At 40.4% G+C, this 19,538-nt stretch overlaps 1 protein-coding gene across 1 annotated transcript in view; it reads left to right on the top strand.

Moving 5' to 3' along the window:
• The first annotated feature begins 8,179 nt into the window (after positions 1-8,179).
• The window catches only part of LOC126298032 (target of rapamycin complex 2 subunit MAPKAP1), a 108,434-nt gene continuing 97,075 nt past the window's right edge, over positions 8,180-19,538 (top strand). The window contains exon 1 of the mRNA XM_049989353.1: positions 8,180-8,903. Within this exon, the coding sequence (XP_049845310.1) occupies positions 8,831-8,903 (73 nt within the window). The 5' untranslated portion in view covers positions 8,180-8,830. The remainder of the gene's footprint in view (positions 8,904-19,538) is intronic.

Genomic DNA, 19,538 nt, shown 5'->3' with positions numbered 1-19,538 from the left:
AGTGCTGTCCGTTGATCCACCATCGATTCCCCTTTATAGATAGTCTTGATTGGTCCAGCTGAATGTCTCTTCAGTACAGAGTTCAGTGAAAGATATTTGCCACTTGTACTGTATGATTATTAGAGGAATTTTTGTCAGTGGAAGTTTAGGTGGCTGTCTTGCGACACAGGTGGAACCTTGGTGTACATCTTCCATCATTGCGCCTCCCAATTACAATGGGGCAACCAGGTTGGCGGCTGGCAATTGTACTCGCCACTTGGTAGCTTTAGTGATGTATTGTGAGTTTTTCCTCCTTCGTCTGGCTCGTTTGTTTCAGACAAGTTGAAATACCTCATCTTTGCCCAATGGATGAGATGTTCCAAATCAAATTCGATCGCTGGTATTGGTGCATGGTCAGAATCAGGAGAGTCATTGTTGTGGTGTCTTGGCTTGATTTCGCCGCATCTGGCAGCTATATCACGCGCCAGTTGGTCTCGTTTTCTTCGATGGTCGTTTGTTATTCGCCGTTCATAGTGGTCTTTAGTCGTTGGAATGTTGATAGCTGGTGGGGTGTGTGTTCCTAGTGCGACTTTCCTCCTTGTGGAGTTGTGGCGGGTTCAAATGGCTCTGAGCACTATGGGACGTAACATCTGAGGTCACCAGTACCCTAGACTTAGAACTACTTAAGCCTAACTAACCTAAGGACAGCCGGCCGATGTGGCCGAGCGGTTCTAGGAGCTTCCGTCTGGAGTTGCGCAACTGCTACGGTCGCAGGTTCTAATCCTGCCGCGCCCATGGATGTGTGTGATGTCGTTAGGTTAGTTAGGTTTAAGTAGTTCTAAGTTCTAGTAGAATCACCACCCTACTGGCATAAAAATGACAGCAAGCAGTAATAATAATTTTTACACAGTTGATACCAAGCTATCACAACCCAAAAAAGATCCACTACAGTAACAATAACCATAAGTACGCCACCCTTCTCAATGTACTTATTATTTTTGAGTTTATAATTTACTCCTACAATTTTTGATAGAAATTTTTTTCTATTTATGGTTTCCCATAAACCTGCACTTTCAGTCCAAATTTTCCAAACTAAATTCCAATTATGATATTTTTCAACCTCAGAATGTTCAAAATCACTCTTTCTTTAACCCTCCTACTACCAAAATTTCTTTTTTATACTGAGTACCACTGGGGTCAATATGACCACAAGTAATTAACACAGGATATACTGGCAATTTTTATTTATTTTAATGAACTGACATAAAAGCATTCACTACTGATTGAAACCAGGTAAACTATAAGCACTTATAAATCTTGTCTTAATCCTTGATCTTATAGATCCTTATATCTAAAAGAAAGCAACTCTTTACATTTAAAACAAAGAATCTCTGACTGTTGTTTACATACAAAAGAAAAGCAGCTTCTGCACGGTTCTGAATGTTTTCTATCCGCTGAACGTTCGCATAGGGAGCACCGTTCACGATTTGCCCCCGTATGCACTTCTGCTGAAGGGGGAGGACGAGGAAGAGACGTTTTGCTGCGCCGACTTATGTTTTTCTGTGCTAGACTTGTTCCCAGTTCCAGAAGAAATTACCTTCTTTTGTAGTTTTTTTTTTAAATTCCAGTCAGGATTTAAATCCATCCAAATTATGAAAGCATTTAGTATATTAATATCCAAAATATTATAAAAAATAACCATGGGCCATCTTCTTGTCATATGTTTTAAGGTGTAGGTCCTGACTAACTTGTCCATTGTGTCTACACCTGACTTAGTTGCATTATAGTCTAGGACCAAAATAGGTTTCTACTTCACTGACACCTATTTCCTCTCCGAAATGCATAGTACTCGTCACTGTCTTACCCTTTTTTGGGCAATAGCAGACTATTATAGCTGATTTCTGGAATCTGAAGAGACATGAAGCTGCAGTTCTTCCCCTTGCTTCGAGAAATTCAGCAGGTAGTTCACAACAACTTTTTCTTAGTGTTCCTAGCAGAGTCATTTGTTTTCTTTCTAGTTCCTTTGCTAACTCCAAACTTGCAAAGAAATTATGTGTTGTGATATTTCTTCCATTCCGAGATAAAAGTTCTGTCAATTCTAACACTACTCTTTTTCCCTGATGTATTTATCTAGCCTGGCCTTCAACCTTTCCTGTGTACATCTGCAGGTGTGTGACATAGTAATTAGTGCTATCACATGCAGCCCATATCTTTATACCATACTTTCCAGGTTTTGACGGGATGTATAGGCGAAATGGATACGTACCCCTAGAAGTTACCAGTTGTTCATCAACTGCAATATTCTCGTGTGGCTCATATGCATCACGTAATGTGCTTACCCACTGTTCAAATAAATCCCTTATAGGAGCCAATTTATCAGCGCTACGATTCTATCGTTAGTGCTGAGCGTTATCAAACCGAGTACAGCGTCATATTTCTGTAAAGCGGTTCCTAGGCATAGAACTATTCAAAATAGGCCGGTCATGCTCTTTTTTCCATAAATTCACTATACCCTCATTGTGACCTTTGTACTCCCTCAAGAATAAACAGGCCCAGAAAGCATTCAAATTCTTCTCTATCAAGATCTGTCCATTTGTTACCGAAAGTAATGTAACCTTCTTTGTTACTCCATTCAGAATAATCTGGAAAATGCTAGACTTCATAAATAATTCAAATGCTGAGTGCACAGTATTTACGTTCCTTACAGTATGCCTCGTGGGACCTGGAACTGTCTTCAATACATTTCGTGCTGGTTGTCCCTCACGTAATCTTCCACGATTTTCTCCCCATGTTTCATTTCCATTTCTCGGCCTGAAAAGGTATGGGATTACTATTTTAGATATGTACTTACATATTATTATTATCAGTACTATCATTAAAGTTCTTGCAAACATGTGGTAGGTTATACACTCCTGGAAATGGAAAAAAGAACACATTGACACCGGTGTGTCAGACCCACCATACTTGCTCCGGACACTGCGAGAGGGCTGTCCAAGCAATGATCACACGCACGGCACAGCGGACACACCAGGAACCGCGGTGTTGGCCGTCGAATGGCGCTAGCTGCGCAGCATTTGTGCACCGCCGCCGTCAGTGTCAGCCAGTTTGCCGTAGCATACGGAGCTCCATCGCAGTCTTTAACACTGGTAGCATGCCGCGACAGCGTGGACGTGAACCGTATGTGCAGCTGACGGACTTTGAGCGAGGGCGTATAGTGGGCATGCGGCAGGCCGGGTGGATGTACCGCCGAATTGCTCAACACGTGGGGCGTGAGGTCTCCACAGTACATCGATGTTGTCGCCAGTGGTCGGCGGAAGGTGCACGTGCCCGTCGACCTGGGACCGGACCGCAGCGACGCACGGATGCACGCCAAGACCGTAGGATCCTACGCAGTGCCGTAGGGGACCGCACCGCCACTTCTCAGCAAATTAGGGACACTGTTGCTCCTGGGGTATCGGCGAGGACCATTCGCAACCGTCTCCACGAAGCTGGGCTACGGTCCCGCACACCGTTAGGCCGTCTTCCGCTCACGCCCCAACATCGTGCAGCCCGCCTCCAGTGGTGTCGCGACAGGCGTGAATGGAGGGACGATTGGAGACGTGTCGTCTTCAGCGATGAGAGTCGCTTCTGCCTTGGTGCCAATGATGGTCGTATGCGTGTTTGGCGCCGTGCAGGTGAGCGCCACAATCAGGACTGCATACGACCGAGGCACACAGGGCCAACACCCGGCATCATGGTGTGGGGAGCGATCTCCTACACTGGCCGTACACCTCTGATGATCGTCGAGGGGACACTGAATAGTGCACGGTACATCCAAACCGTCATCGAACCCATCGTTCTACCATTCCTAGACCGGCAAGGGAACTTGCTGTTCCAACAGGACAATGCACGTCCGCATGTATCCCGTGCCACCCAACGTGCTCTAGAAGGTGTAAGTCAACTTCCCTGGCCAGCAAGATCTCCGGATCTGTCCCCCATTGAGCATGTTTGGGACTGGATGAAGCGTCGTCTCACGCGGTCTGCACGTCCAGCACGAACGCTGGTCCAACTGAGGCGCCAGGTGGAAATGGCATGGAAAGCCGTTCCACAGGACTACATCCAGCATCTCTACGATCGTCTCGATGGGAGAATAGCAGCCTGCATTGCTGCGAAAAGGTGGATATACACTGTACTAGTGCCGACATTGTGCATGCTCTGTTGCCTGTGTCTATGTGTCTGTGGTTCTGTCAGTGTGATCATGTGATGTATCTGACCCTAGGAATGTGTCAATAAAGTTTCCCCTTCGTGGGACAATGAATTCACGGTGTTCTTATTTCAATTTCCAGGAGTGTATATACTTACTTGAAAACATTCTATTTTGGGATGTCAGTGACTTCAGGAAGTACAGTTTCCAAATTTCCAACATCTGCACCAGAATCTTTAGTTGATTCACTAGCTCCAGAAATAATAGCATCAATCTCTTCATCGTCATCAGATGGTATATCTCCTAATTCCTCTCTTCATTCAAAAGTGCTTGTATTTCAGCACTACTCAAACGTTTTCTAATCAAAATGTAGTTCTCGCACATGCTGAGGCAAAACATTAGCAACAACTGAGGCAATACATAACAACAGCTGATGCAAGAAACGGCAACAATGGGTATAAATAATAATTGGAAATGTTAGTTTCATTGTTGCAGGTGTTTCGTAAGACATCTGTTCAATGTAACATTCGCAATGTAACAACGAAGGTCGCAGGTTCGAATTCTGCCTTGGGCATGGATGTGTCTGATGTCCTTAGGTTAGTTAGGTTTAAGTAGTTATAAGTTCTAGGGTACTGATGACCTCAGATGTTAAGTCCCATAGTCCTCAGAGCCATTTTAACCCTGCATTTCTCTTGGGAATTATACCAACCACATGTCGAAAATGAGTGATTTATATACCACAACGTTTCCGGACTATATTATCCGATTATCAGGTGCTGTAAGCAAGGAAACATAAATAATTATATCGCAATACCACGCATACTGACACCCATATCTACATTACCCTGTAATATTACATACCTTAAAGGTATGTAATTAAAGTTTTTGAATACTTAGTCCGCAGCTCGTGGTCTAGTGGCTAGCGTTGCTGTTTCTGGATTCACTGGGTCCTGAGTTCAATCCCCAGCTGGGTTGGGGATTTTCTCTGCATGGGTACTGGGTGTTTCTGCTGTCCTCGTCATTTCATCGTCATCATTTGTGGCAGTGGCTCTAGTGGACTGTGAAAAATTTGACTGTGTAAGAACTGGGACTTTCTACGGGCTTTGATGAGCGTATAGTTGAGCGCCCAACAAACCAAACATCATCATCATCATCATTTGAAAACTTAATACAAATAGATTTACGTTGCCGGACGCGGTGGTCTAGCGGTTCTAGGCGCTTCCGCCTGGAACCGCACGACCACTACGGTCGCAGGTTCGAATCCCGCCTCGGGCATGAATGTGTGTGATGTCCTTAGGTTAGTTAGGTTTAAGTAGTTCTAAATTCTAGGGTACTGATGACCTCAGATTTCAGCCTTAAATAGAAATATTAAAAAAGGTAGGAAGATTTTTCTGTTTAGCAAAAGTGACAAAAAGCAGATTACAGAGTACCTGACGGCTCAACACAAAAGCTGTGTCTCAAGTACAGATAGTGTTGAGGATCAGTGGACAAAGTTCAAAACCATCATACAATATGTGTTAGATGAGTATGTGCCAAGCAAGATAGTAAGAGATGGAAAAGAGCCGCCGTGGTACAACAACCGATTTAGAAAACTGCTGCGGAAGCAAAGGGAACTTCACAGCAAACATAAACATAGCCAAAGCCTTGCAGACAAACAAAAATTACGCGAAGCGAAATGTAGTGTGAGGAGGGCTTTGCATAAGCGTTCAATGAATTCGAAAGTAAAGTTCTATGTACTGACTTGGCAGAAAATCCTAAGAAATTTTGGTCTTATGTCAAAGCGGTAGGTGGATCAAAACAAAATGTCCAGACACTCTGTGATCAAAATTGTACTGAAACAGAGGATGACAGACTAAAGGCCGAAATACTAAATGTCTTTTTTCCAAAGCTGTTTCACAGAGGAAGACTGCACTGTAGTTCCTTCTCTAGATTGCAGCACAGATGAAAAAATTGTAGATATCGAAATAGACGACAGAGGGATAGAGAAACAATTAAAAACGCTCAAAAGAGGAAAGGCCGCTGGACCTGATGGGATACCAGTTCGATTTTACACAGAGTACGCGAAGGAACTTGCCCCCCTTCTTGCAGCGGTGTACCGTAGGTCTCTAGAAGAGCGTAGCGTTCCAAAGGATTGGAAAAGGGGACAGGTCATCCCCGTTTTCAAGAAGTGACGTCGAACAGACGTGCAGAACTATAGACCTATATCTCTAAGGTCGATCAGTTGTTGAATTTTTGAACACGTTTTATGTTCGAGCATCATGACTTTTCTGGAGACTAGAAATCTACTCTGTAGGAATCAGCAAGGGTTTCGAAAAAGACGGTCGTGTGAAACCCAGCTCGCGCTATTCGTCCACGAGACTCAGAGGGCCATAGACACGAGTTCACAGGTAGATGCCGTGTTTCTTGACTTCCGCAAGGCGTTCGATACAGTTCCCCACAGTCGTTTATCGAACAAAGTAAGAGCATATGGACCATCAGACCGATTGTGTGATTGGATTGAGGAGTTCCTAGATAACAGAACGCAGTATGTCATTCTCAATGGAGAGAAGTCTTCCGAAGTAAGAGTGATTTCAGGTGTGCCGCAGGGGAGTGTCGTAGGACTGTTGCTATTCACAATATACATAAATGACCTGGTGGATGACATCGGAAGTTCACTGAGGCTTTTTGCAGATGATGCTGCGGTGTATCGAGAGGTTGTAACAATGGAAAATTGTACTGAAATGCAGGAGCATCTGAAGCGCATTGACGCATGATGCAGGGGATGGCAATTGAATCTCAATGTAGACAAGTGTAATGTGCTGCGAATACATAGAAAGATAGATCCCTTATCATTTAGCTAAAAAATAGCAGGTCAGCAACTGGAAGCAGTTAATTCCATAAATTATCTGGGAGTACGCATTAGGAGTGATTTAAAATGGAATGATCATATAAAGTTGATCGTCGGTAAAGCAGATACCAGACTGAGATTCATTGGAAGGATCCTAAGGAAATGCAAACCGAAAACAAATGAAGTAGGTTACAGTACGCTTGTTCGCCCACTGCTTGAATACTGCTCAGCAGTGTGGGATCCGTACCAGATAGGGCTGATAGAAGAGATAGAGAAGATCCAACGGAGAGCAGCGCGCTTCGTTACAGGATCATTTAGTAATCACGAAACCGTTACGGAGATGATAGATAAACTCCAGTGGAAGACTCTGCAGGAGAGACGCCCAGTAGCTCGGTACGGGCTTTTGTTAAAGTTTCGAGAACATACCTTCACCGAAGAGTCAAGCAGTATATTGCTCCCTCCTACGCATATCTCGCGAAGAGACCATGAGGATAAAATCAGAGAGATTAGAGCCCAGACAGAAGCATACCGACAATCCTTCTTTCCACTAACAATACGAAACTGGAATAGAAGGGAGAACCGATTGAGGTACTCAGGGTACCCTACGCCACACACCGTCAGGTGGCTTGCGGAGTATGAATGTAGATGTAAAGTCCCATAGTGCTCAGAGCCATTTGAACCATTTTGATTTACATGGTTGTCAGTATGTGTGATATTGCGTTGTAATGGCTTGTGTTTCTTTGTTTTATAGCACTTGATAATGGGATAATGTAGTCCCGAAGCATGTTGTGGTAAATAAATAAAACATTTTCAACAACTGGTGTGTAACATTCACAGTACTGATTCATTCGATTGGTACCCATTGTACAATGTTCTTTTGACGACACACAATTTGCATTACACGGGTTAACTATATACTAGTAGATTTGCGAAAGTAAATGACCTTAACTGATTCTCATGGTCATGCTGCCTCCAAAAACTGCTCCGGCGGTATATGTGATACGATTATCAAAAGAATTGCCATTAGGGAGATACCAAATTTCTGTGGTTGTCATCTAGGCACATTTATGTAATAATTATCACTGGTGCGTCTCAGTGGGCTTCACTTAATATTGACAATTTCTGGGTTTCACTCACACAAACAGACAATTAAATCCGCATTGGTTGAAACTTGATACTTCTCTAACGCCCCTGTAGAGATCTAGTATCACATTCGAAGTTCTGGTGTAGTTTTAGGAGATCTTTCCCATGCAATCTTTGAATTACGAACCCAATATTCCGGCAAAACAGTTCACAGCATTGCATCACACAATGTTACACAACTGACCTTTTCTTAGGAGCGTTCTCATTTTTATAAAGAATGCACGATATGGATTGTCGTAGTTCGTATTTCGGTATCCTGTCGTGTGTTGCCTACTGCCGCGTGGTTCACCTGTTCTAGCGCTAGTGCGCTACAGTTTCGTTATACGCAGTGACCAGCTACAAACAAGCATCGTGCCACTTTTGTGACGAAAATAAAAGGGGGAGGGCTAATTACATCTTACACAGCTATCTAACATCCACGCTGTGTTGACTAGAAATGTGATAGTTGCCGGATGTGTGCACTCGTGTGTGGGAAAGTGAAAGCAACGCAAAGAAAATGCGACATGACACGGAAAAGAAATATAGTATTGTGCTTGGGTGGTGCTCTATCGTTTTCAGCAGGGCTACATACATTCGAGTGATTTGTTTCAAATGAGTGAAACATCTGAAAAAATGACAGTTGGATGTGCTAAAGCTACGAAGCGGGTTATGCAGTACAGTGAAATAACTTAATATATAGTGTACGCGTTGCTCCAAGCATGGCTATTTACGATAATAAACACTGGCTACTGTCTCATATACGAAACTCCTTCATAATATCCGATGATACAGGTATGTAATCAGCAACCTGTTTATTTAGTATGAGTTAGCAATTATTGCGACAGAAAACCCAACGATTTTTTCCTCTAGCCTTTCCCTCCTGACTTTCGGCTACCGGCTTGGTTGTGAAGTTTATGTTGAAACTGAGTTCCTCTAAGTATGTTAAAAGTGGAAATGTCAGAGTATGCTATGTCTGAACATTGACAGATAAAAGTTACTGCAAACAAATATCTGAAGTATAAGAAATTGCTGATTGTGTGACAAGCAATATGCGCCGCTGTAGAGTTGAAAAATTCAACTTGTAATGACGGTTGTACTTAACAACTGAAGGGAATGCTTCCAATTCAGTATCGTAATTATTTGTCATTCATATTCCAGAAAATGCTGCAGGGGGGGGGGGGGGGGGGAATACACCATTGTATGTAGTTAACGTTTGGTTTGCTGTGATGAGTTTACACAATTGTATATGTCATACTACTTCCAAGTGTTTTTGTGTAATTAAAGTGCTGTGCAAATTAGTAAAAGAACACACAGTAGATATGACTTCATATGTAGAGCGACTGTAATTTCAGTAAGAAGAAACTATGGGAAAGGACAGTAATTTTGACTGATACTTGAAGACACTTATATGTTAATGTTGAAATAGGAACCTTTATATTTGATTGTTGTTATCCATCCTCGGGCAATATAAATCGGGTGTGTGAGTAAAATATGTACACCTAGTTTAAATACATAAAAATACATTGATACAAATTTTATTTTGTTGTGCAGATAATTTACCAAAGCAAATATTCGTCTAGGTAGGTAACATATGATTTTGGCTAATCCTCAACTGTAATTTAGGATCTTTTTCAATAAATAGTCTTTTCCACAAATACATAGCACAAAAGTATACATATACAATGTGTACATATGATATAGATATGCATCAGTGGGCCTGTATACATACAATATTTCTTGAGTAGTATTAAATATTTGTATAGTTCCTATTACTATTGTTCTCTGTGGCAGCTCTTGGCCATAACTTATTTTCTAACATTTACATTTGTCTAAATAATTTGCATGTCATTTTATGTAATTGTCAACAGTGTAATAGCCCTCATTTGATAAATAATTTTGCATATTTCCTAAAGGCATGCAGTTTATTTTCGCCCTTGGCCTGTTGTAGAAGGGCGTCATAAATTTATTCCATTGTATAAACTATTTTAGGTTTTAACTTTTTTTTTCATTTGAACATGGTGACTGTAAGTGTTCCCACACTTATGTACTTGCTTGTTTGATGGGTACTGGTTACTGTTTTTACTTACATAAGTTTCTGATTTTTGTAAATAAGGAACTGTGAGAATTCTAAAAAAAAAAATAATGAACAAGTCAGTGCTGCAGTGAACTCTCCTAGTTTTTATTATGAATCCCCATAACTGTTTTTACAATTTGGTTGAGCCTGATTATCTAATGGAAAAGTGTGTGCATGGATTCAAATACTGGTTGAGCACAGATTTATTTTCAGTGTGCCTTGAACCCAGCCTTCACCTTTCAGTGATGAGAAGATTCACTAGGAACAACATGTGGTTTGGATTCCACATTAAACTGTAGGTCCTTTATCCCTTAGGATTACTGAGGTTGGTTAAGGACAGGTAACACTCAGAAGTGGCATTCAGTTGAATGAATTGCATCAGGCCACTGAGTCACACACAGTTATTATTATTGTAACTTGATGATTGATTGGATGTTCTGAGCATTTATTCCCCCACAAAATTATGCCATAAGTCTCTGCAGCATACTGAAAAATACAATTACCAAATGGACATCTGGGCTACTGCCTGACAGTGTCTTGTTGTCCCACCCCCCTCCGACCCCTGCAACTTGGTCGTGGGGATGTGTTGATGGATTGACAGACTGATATGTATCATAGACCAAGGTGTGCCTTAGAATGGAAGATGATAAATTGTTTTGTGTGTGAATTTGAAATAAAGATTGCGGTTACAGACCTATAGCATAGCCTGATGTTTACATTTGCACCAGTTTAACATACTTTTGGCTATAAAACTCCAAAATACATTTAGAAGCCATATACTACAATTCTGACAAGTCTCGGAACTAGTATTTTGATGCACATTGTGTACATATCTCATACAGAAACCCTGAAATCTTCAATATTCGGAGGGAGGGAGGGGGGGGGGGGGGCAGGGGGCAGGAGGTCTACTAAATAAGTCACTCTCATATGCAAAAAGTGGGTATACATCATTCTTGCACACGAGATGCATCACACGGAATTTATTAGTTGGAGTGTGTATCATACTGCTGCAATTTGCTTTTCCATTATTGTAATATATTCCTAGAAATTTTGATTTACATGCTATAACATCATCGTTCAAGAAGAATATAATAATTCCAATCCCAAAGAAAGCAGGTGTTGACAGACATGAAAATTACCGAACTATCAGTTTAATAAGTCACAGCTGCAAAATTCTAATGCGAATTCTTTACAGACGAGTGGAAAAACTAGTAGAAGCCGACCTCGGGGAAGATCAGTTTGGATTCCGTAGAAATGTTGGAACACGTGAGGCAATACTGACCCTACGACTTATCTTGGAAGCTAGATTAAGGAAGGGCAAAACTACGTTTCTAGCATTTGTAGACTTAGAGAAAGCTTTTGACAGTGTTGACTGGAATACTCTCTTTCAAATTCTGAAGGTGGCAGGGGTAAAATACAGGGAGTGAAAGGCTATTTACAATTTGTACAGAAACCAGATGGCAATTATAAGAGTCAAGGGACATGAAAGGGAAGCAGTGGGTGGGAAAGGAGTGAGACAGGGCTGTATCCTCTCCCCGGTGTTATTCAATCTGAATATTGAGCAAGCAGTAAAGGAAACAAAAGAAAAATTCAGAGTAGGTATTAAAATCCATCGAGAAGAAATAAAAACTTTGACATTCACCCGCTGACATTGTAATTCTGTCAGAGACAGCAAAGGACTTGGAAGAGCAGTTGAACGGAATGGATAGTGTCTTGAAAGGAGGATATAAGATGAACATCAACAGAAGCAAAACGAAGATAATGGAATGTAGTCAAATTAAGTCATGTGATGCTGAGGGAATTAGATTAGAAAATGAGACACTTAAAGTAGTAAAGGATTTTTGCTATTTGGGGAGCAAAATAACTGATGATGGTCGAAGTAGAGAGGATATAAAATGTAGACTGGCAATGGCAAGGAAAGAGTTTCTGAAGAAGAGAAATTTGTTAACGTCGACTATAGATTTAAGTGTCAGGAAGGCGTTTCTTTCTGAAAGTACTTGTATGGAGTGTGCCATGTATGTAAGGTAAACATGGATGACAAATAGTTTCGACAAGAAGAGAATAGACGCTTTGGAAATGTGGTGCTACAGAAGAATGCTGAAGATTAGATGGGTAGATCACATTACTAATGAGGAAGTATTGAATAGGATTGGGGAAGAGAGAAGTTTGTGGCACAACTTGACTAGAAGAAGGAATCGGTTGGTAGGACATGTTCTGAGGCATCAAGCGATCACCAATTTAGTATTGGAGGGCAGCGTGGAGGGTAAAAATCGTAGAGGGAGACCAAAAGATGACTACACTAAGCAGATTCAGAAGCATATAAGTTGCAGTGGGTACTGGGAGATGAAGCAGCTTGCACAGGATAGATTAGCATGGAGAGCTGCATCAAACCAGTCTCGGGACTGAAGACAACAACAACAACAACAACAACAAGAACAAGAACAACAACAACAACAACAACATCAACATCATTCTCTCTTTAATTGATATTCTTGGACATTCTGTTTATATAGAAATTAATTCTGTATTTTAGAGTCAGCTTATTGTTTTGTGTCCACCTGCACATTTGCATGAGTGAGTTTCCTAGGCCCTAGGTGTTAATATGTCCATTAACTTGTTGTTGATCAGAATATTACTGTGATCAGAAATAGTATTGTTTCTTTGTGCTTTACACTTGAAGTAAAATAGTTCAGGGTTACAACAGTGTTCTATAATGTGGTGCATTTTGCTTGAGAAATCTCGATCCATTGTACTCTTACTTTTTGGGTGTATATGAAATCATTTACTTCTTACTCCCCTTATTCCAAATATTTTCATTCTGTTTAATACCTCTTTGTGGTGTACTGTGTCAAAGGCTTAGACAGAGCAAGTAAGATGCCAGTTTCATGGTCTCCTTTGCCCAGTGTCTCAAAAACATTCTTGAATTGAGATATTGATGATCCGACATTTTTCTTAGGCTTAAAACCAAACTTTTCTTGCCTACAAGATTGTACTTCTTTAAATAGCTAATGAGTATATTTTTCATCATAGTTTCCAATACTATGAAATATGATATGAGTAATGAGATGGTAAATGATATAATGAGATGGATCTACGTTTTTATACATTTTCTGGGTCACCTTTCTTATAAAGAAACACAACTTTAGCATGTTTTAGGAACTCTAGGAAGCAAACTGTGGTGAAAGATTCATTCCTAATGTGCACCAACGATTTTTTATAATATCTATACACCTTAACAAGTACACAAACACATTAGCTAAATCTGCTGATGTGTTATGTTTAGCTTACATACAAGATTGCCAAGCCAAGTTCTTCCATGGTGAAGATGTGCAAAAACATTAAGTTAGCTGTGTAGTTTAGTGTCACTACAGGCTGTAGTTTGTCACACTTCCATTGTAGCTTAGTAATTATTGTGATGAAGGATTTGTTTACAAAGCTTTCCAGTTTATTTTGATAACACAATGTGCTTCCATTATGCTTAATTTGCATGTCTACGTGTTTTGCTTTTAATGTGGGTTATTAAATTCTGCCTTCTGCAAAAAATAATCTATTTCGTTCCTGTTTACCCAAACATGTTTTGATACCCATGTGTCATCTGTGGATCTTTGGTAACAACAATTTTGTGTTTTGATTTATTGCATTTTGTGGTCCAGCTATTAATGTCCCGAGCTGCTCCCATTTTGTTTTCAGCATTTTGTATAATTCTGTTGTTTAGTCATTTTTCCAGTTATTAATAATTTCCTTTTTTTATATGTGAGAGAAGTTCAAGAAATTTGGATCTCAGTGGTCGTTTTTTATGCTGTTGAAGTGCTTTGGCATTTAGGATTTTCTTATCTGTTTGGTCACCCAGATTTTGTGGGCCTGTGGAAATTAATACCGTACCTGCTTTTGGGAAAACTTCAAGTCGGAATGAGAAGTTCTCATTTGTGTTGGTTTCTAAAATCACACCTTCCCACATTTCATTGAATAAATGTTTAGCATATTCAAACCTTTTTTGTCTCTGAGAAAATACTTCCTTATGTCAGCCATTTAGGTAAATTTCCTCGTGGTAGTTACGGCTGATAAGCTGCTTCGAGTGGTCTGACAGCCCCAGGTTATGTATAACTGCATTGCAACTTTCTTTCTCTAGCCTACATCAGTTAATATATGGTCAGTGATTAATGCAGTGCATTTGGTTTTCGGGGGGGGGGGGGGGGGGTGTTGTAAATCATTCGATAACAGTCTAGGATATTGAAGAAAGTGTTCCAAAATCAGCTGGATTTGTTGTGTTAATGTATCCAAGAACAACAATTTTGCCCTTTCAATTAGAAATTATGTCCAGGAAGGAGAGGCAGCGTTGGTCGTATTTCGTTGTTTTATTAACCACAAAATCGATTTTCGGTCACTTAGTTAGCATCCTCAGTGTTGTAATATACAATTTACATTGGTCGGCACTGCTGTCAACAAGTTTAGAGCGATCACATCACAGCTATGTTATAGGTGCCCAAGTTTCTTTGCCAACGTAATTTCACTTCTGTTTACACATAAAATGTGTAATTTTCTTTTCCAAAGTAGGAGACATATTTAGGTAACTAGGAAAAATGTTATAAGCACATTTCGTTATTTCACATCTGATAGCTTAAAATCTCATATCAATTGAATCTTCTGTTGTTATTTGGTACAACCATTTCATATTTATAAATAAAAAGCACAAAACATGGATGTTCTATAGTATTTGACTTTTCCTTTACAGACAACAACAATAATGGAGGAGGATACAGTACTCCTGGATATGGTAGCATTTATTTTGTTTTTGCAACTCACTTTCCATGTATACTATTTTTTTAAGTAACCATGTGTTGCAAGCTGAAAACTAGCTAAATAAATAAATAAATACTGTAGAACATCCAAATTTATGCTTATCATTTGTAAAAATTAATGTTTTATTACAAACTATTAGTATTTCTTAGTTAGAAAACCAAAATTTAGTATTTTCTTAGTTTTATGTGATTTAGAAATGTAGTAGACCTGAAGTAATATTTATATTAAAAACAAAGATTCCAAGACTTACCAAGCGGGAAAGCACCGGCAGACAGGCACATGAACAAAACACACAAACACACACACAGAATTACGAGCTTTCGCAACTGGCAGTTGCTTCGTCAGGAAAGAGGGAAGGAGAGGGAAAAATGAAAGGAGAGGGAAAAATGAAAGGATGTGGGTTTTAAGGGAGAGGGTAAGGAGTCATTCCAATCCCGGGAGCGGAAAGACTTCCCTTAGGGGAAAAAAAAGGACAGGTGTACACTCGCGCGCGCGCGCGCACACACACACACACACACACACACACACACACACACACACACACACACACACACACACACACACACACACACACACACACACATATCCATTCGCACATACACAGACACAAGCAGACATTGGAATGACTCCTTACCCTCTCCCTTAAAACCCACATCCTTTCATTTTTCCCTCTCCTTCCCTCTTTCCTGACGAAGCAACTGCCAGTTGCGAAAGCTCGTAATTCTGTGTGTGTGTTTGTGTGTTTTGTTCATGTGCCTGTCTGCCGGCGCTTTCCCGCTTGGTAAGTCTTGGAATCTTTGTTTTTAATATATTTTTCCCATGTGGAAGTTTCTTTCTATTTTATTTACATCATCATTAATTTGAAGTAATATTTAATGACACTACAATCCACTATATAACAAAACATTCCCGACAGATTAAAATTGTGTATTGGATTGTGGCTTGAATCAAGACCCTGGCAAGTTATGGGCTAAGGGCTGTTTTCTTAGTGACTAACCTATCCAGACATGATGCACAATCTGCTATTTCAACCTCTGCTTTTCTCTTGTTACCTAATTTTAAAGAATCTCGCATCCACATGTTGTTGCACTATCCCTCCCATGGTTAACCACAGAGCACTATGGGAGACCAATATTGTACTTAGTGCGCCTGACCTGCATATTGTTAACTTGGAGCATGAAATGAAATTCAAGGTGTGAGGTAATAAAGTCACACATATTGTTAAACATTAACAGCAACAACAAGAAATGGTGACTTGGAAAATTACCATCTTTAAATAATACATGGTGAGACAGCTAAGAGATCCCATCCAAAATGTACCAAGAGTGAGCAAATATAGTGAGGTGCACCTTTTGCTCTGTTATAATGTACAATGTGACAAAATTGTTGATGTGCACAAGTGAATTGTAAGGTTCATAGCTGCTAAAATATGACAAGGATATTTCCTTAATTTTTTGGTATAACTGTCTACTTGCATTTGAAAGAGTCTTCCAAGTTACTTCAGTGACACAACATGCGAGGAACTTGATTGAATACTAACAAGATAACAGCACCACAAACCAGTAGATCCCATAAGTGTCTGCCCTACCATTCTAAATGTTAGCAAACATTTGTTTTGGGTATTACACAGACACTTAAATATTGCAGTTTCAGATGGGGAGGGGGCAATTGTGAGAGGGGGGCGGCTGGGTATGCGCTTTGGTTGTATAAGGTACTGGTAAAAGTTGTATCTGAACCGTCATATTTAAGACACTTCTAATCTTAGCTAAAATTGCGCTGTAACCATTACTGAATGATATGTGTACTCAATTTTGCTTTTTGCTTTGTGTTGCTCATTGTTTTCTTATTTTGAAATGAGTGAAGAGACTAATTCTGGTCCATGATGAGGTTTTAGTATGACCCTAACACCACCAGCAGGGATTGATGATCCCTATGACCATTATGTCTGTCTTGCTTTTGCAGGAGTACAGAACACAGACGTACGCTGTCCACCCTATGAGAGAGAGATGGGGCTTGTTGCCCTGCTCCACACCTCTCCCTTCCAGTGGTCTAGCTTATCATTCAGTTATATTGGCAGACGATTACCACATTATAGTGTTTGCATTCTATGGTTTGTGTATTCATTGTTATGATTGTCATATCAAGTGGTCAGTATATTGACTTGTGCATTGAACACACTATAAATCGTTCCCGGATAGACAATCGTGTAATTTAATTTCTGCTGGACAGGTGCATTTTATGCAACATTTCATGTAAGTAGGACTCATCATTGTTTCCTTGTATTACCCAGCAAAATTAACTGGTTATCAGGCCAGGGTGACAGCACCATCATGTTTCTTGTAGTTGGTCTCTTTATGCCACAAACAAACCAACCATCACATTTAAGCCCGAGAAGGAAGGAGGGGAAGTAGTAATAGCATATACTCCAGTATTCTTGGAGGTGGAATGCTTTCACATGCTACATGTCTGTAGTGAAGGAAGTGCCCATTTAGGTAAAGAACTGAAACAGCAAGTACAGTATCTCTCACCTTGGCTGCTCGCAATGCTTTGCTGGCAGTATCTGTAAAACTACTGTCCCTTGTGGTGTCACTATTCACCACAGCTATATCTGTTGATTTGTCACCTGCTGTTTCAGTCACAGGTAATAAATAATGCTGACTCTTTGTTCAAATCCATGCCAACTGATTTTATTATATTTTCCTTGTCTGTCAAAGTATCTGCCCTTTAGCCATAATTCCGGCCGGTGTGGCCGTGCGGTTAAAGGCGCTTCAGTCTGGAACCGCGTGACCGCTACGGTCGCAGGTTCGAATCCTGCCTCGGGCATGGATGTGTGTGATGTCCTTAGGTTAGACAGGTTTAATTAGTTCTAAGTTCTAGGCGACTGATGACCTCAGAAGTTAAGTCGCATAGTGCTCAGAGCCATTTGAACCATTTTTTTAGCCATAATTCACACATTTTCAGCATGATGCACAGTCTTTCTAGTCTTATAATGTCACAACTGTGAAACGTAATGTCACAGCAGCAGAATCAAACTGTGCATGTGTTCTAGAGATTAGAGTTTTCATCTAGTAATGCCGAGATACTGTGTCTGGTTTGCAGTAACCATCTAAAATTTGTCTGTGCTGGAAACGACAAGAAGTAAGTTTCCACAGCCCTATGAGACAAATGAAAAAGCTGCTTCAATATATAAGCAACAAAATTGACACATAAGTTGCTGAAGTAGCATTTTACATTGAAAATCTTGCACTAGGGCTAAATGGCCCACCACAGTTAATTATTAGCAACAAAAGTGTCAGCCATCATATTTTTGGGCTACAGAGCTAGACGCCTGACATATTATGACTATAGATCTTATTCTGTGCAAGACTGACTATGATCTAATTCTCCACAAGCCTCCAGACCTGTTCTATAAGATTCAGGTCTGTGTGGTATGGCTCAAGCAGCATGGGAACCGTTTTTGTGGAAAATTTTGTCAGTGGAATAAAGAGGGGAAGGTCGATACTCCTTAATTAATGTCAGAAGTTTGGCTGTCCTTGCCTGTACATGTTTTTAGTTTTTCTCTGTCCATTTCTACACGACAGTCTGAAGTTTTCCTGTTATGGGCAGAACACGGAATGAAATTCTGTATCCGCAACAGTGAAGTGTTACTTGTTGTTTGATAGTACACTTCACATGGGTCACCTTGCAACATTTATTCACTCTATAGTGTGTATGAGTCCACAGTTCACCCAAATAAACTGCTGGTCACTTTCATTAACTTTTCAAAAAAAAAAAAAAAAAACACTTAATGTAGTATATGCTTTCTTTATGTGCATTCTCTTGTCCACACATAATGACTTGTTCATTCTGTGCGACAAAAGGTTTCAAGCTTTTGCAAATTTGGTATTTTGTTGTATTGTTCACACTACTGCAGAAATGTCTGTATAATAACACCTTTATCTATATCATCAATGAAATGTTTATTGTGTACGTTTCACTTATTCTGCTTCAGAGCAGATAGGTCCTACTTGTATTTTGCTTCACTCAGCATTTCTTCTCTCCTTCCATAATTTGCACACCATTGACTTACATTTGCCTGCACCTCCTGTTGTCGTCTTTTGTGACACCCTCACGCCTTTCTCCTTCTCATTCCGTCAGTGAAATTAACAACATTGACAAGAGATTCTGACAGAGTCCTGAAAAAGTATGTTACCTTATCCGTTTCCTTTATCACTTTTTGTTCTCACACTATGTGGAGAAATGGGTGGTAGTGTCAATTGGAACATGACTGTACCTGTTCGTATGAACCAAGTTAGTTCTCACAAGTTCACTTTGCCGACTAATGGATTGTGTGTATTTCTGTGTTGGTGTATTTTTGTGTGTAAACGGGGCTCTTCATAGATTGTGGTGTGGCACAGAGATCATACGGTTACATTTTGATTTTGTGTGCCACTAATTTGGTCAATATGAAAATAGAGAATAGTGGTTTTGGAGGTATGACATACCATGAGTGGTTTTTGTATGATGTATGCAGCAGGGTGGTGATAGGCCGAGGCAGAGTAATGAGAGTTTGG

This window comes from Schistocerca gregaria, chromosome X, assembly GCF_023897955.1.
Source record: "Schistocerca gregaria isolate iqSchGreg1 chromosome X, iqSchGreg1.2, whole genome shotgun sequence".
NCBI classification, from domain to species: Eukaryota; Metazoa; Arthropoda; class Insecta; order Orthoptera; family Acrididae; genus Schistocerca; species Schistocerca gregaria.
This window is presented reverse-complemented; position numbering and strand designations above follow the sequence as displayed.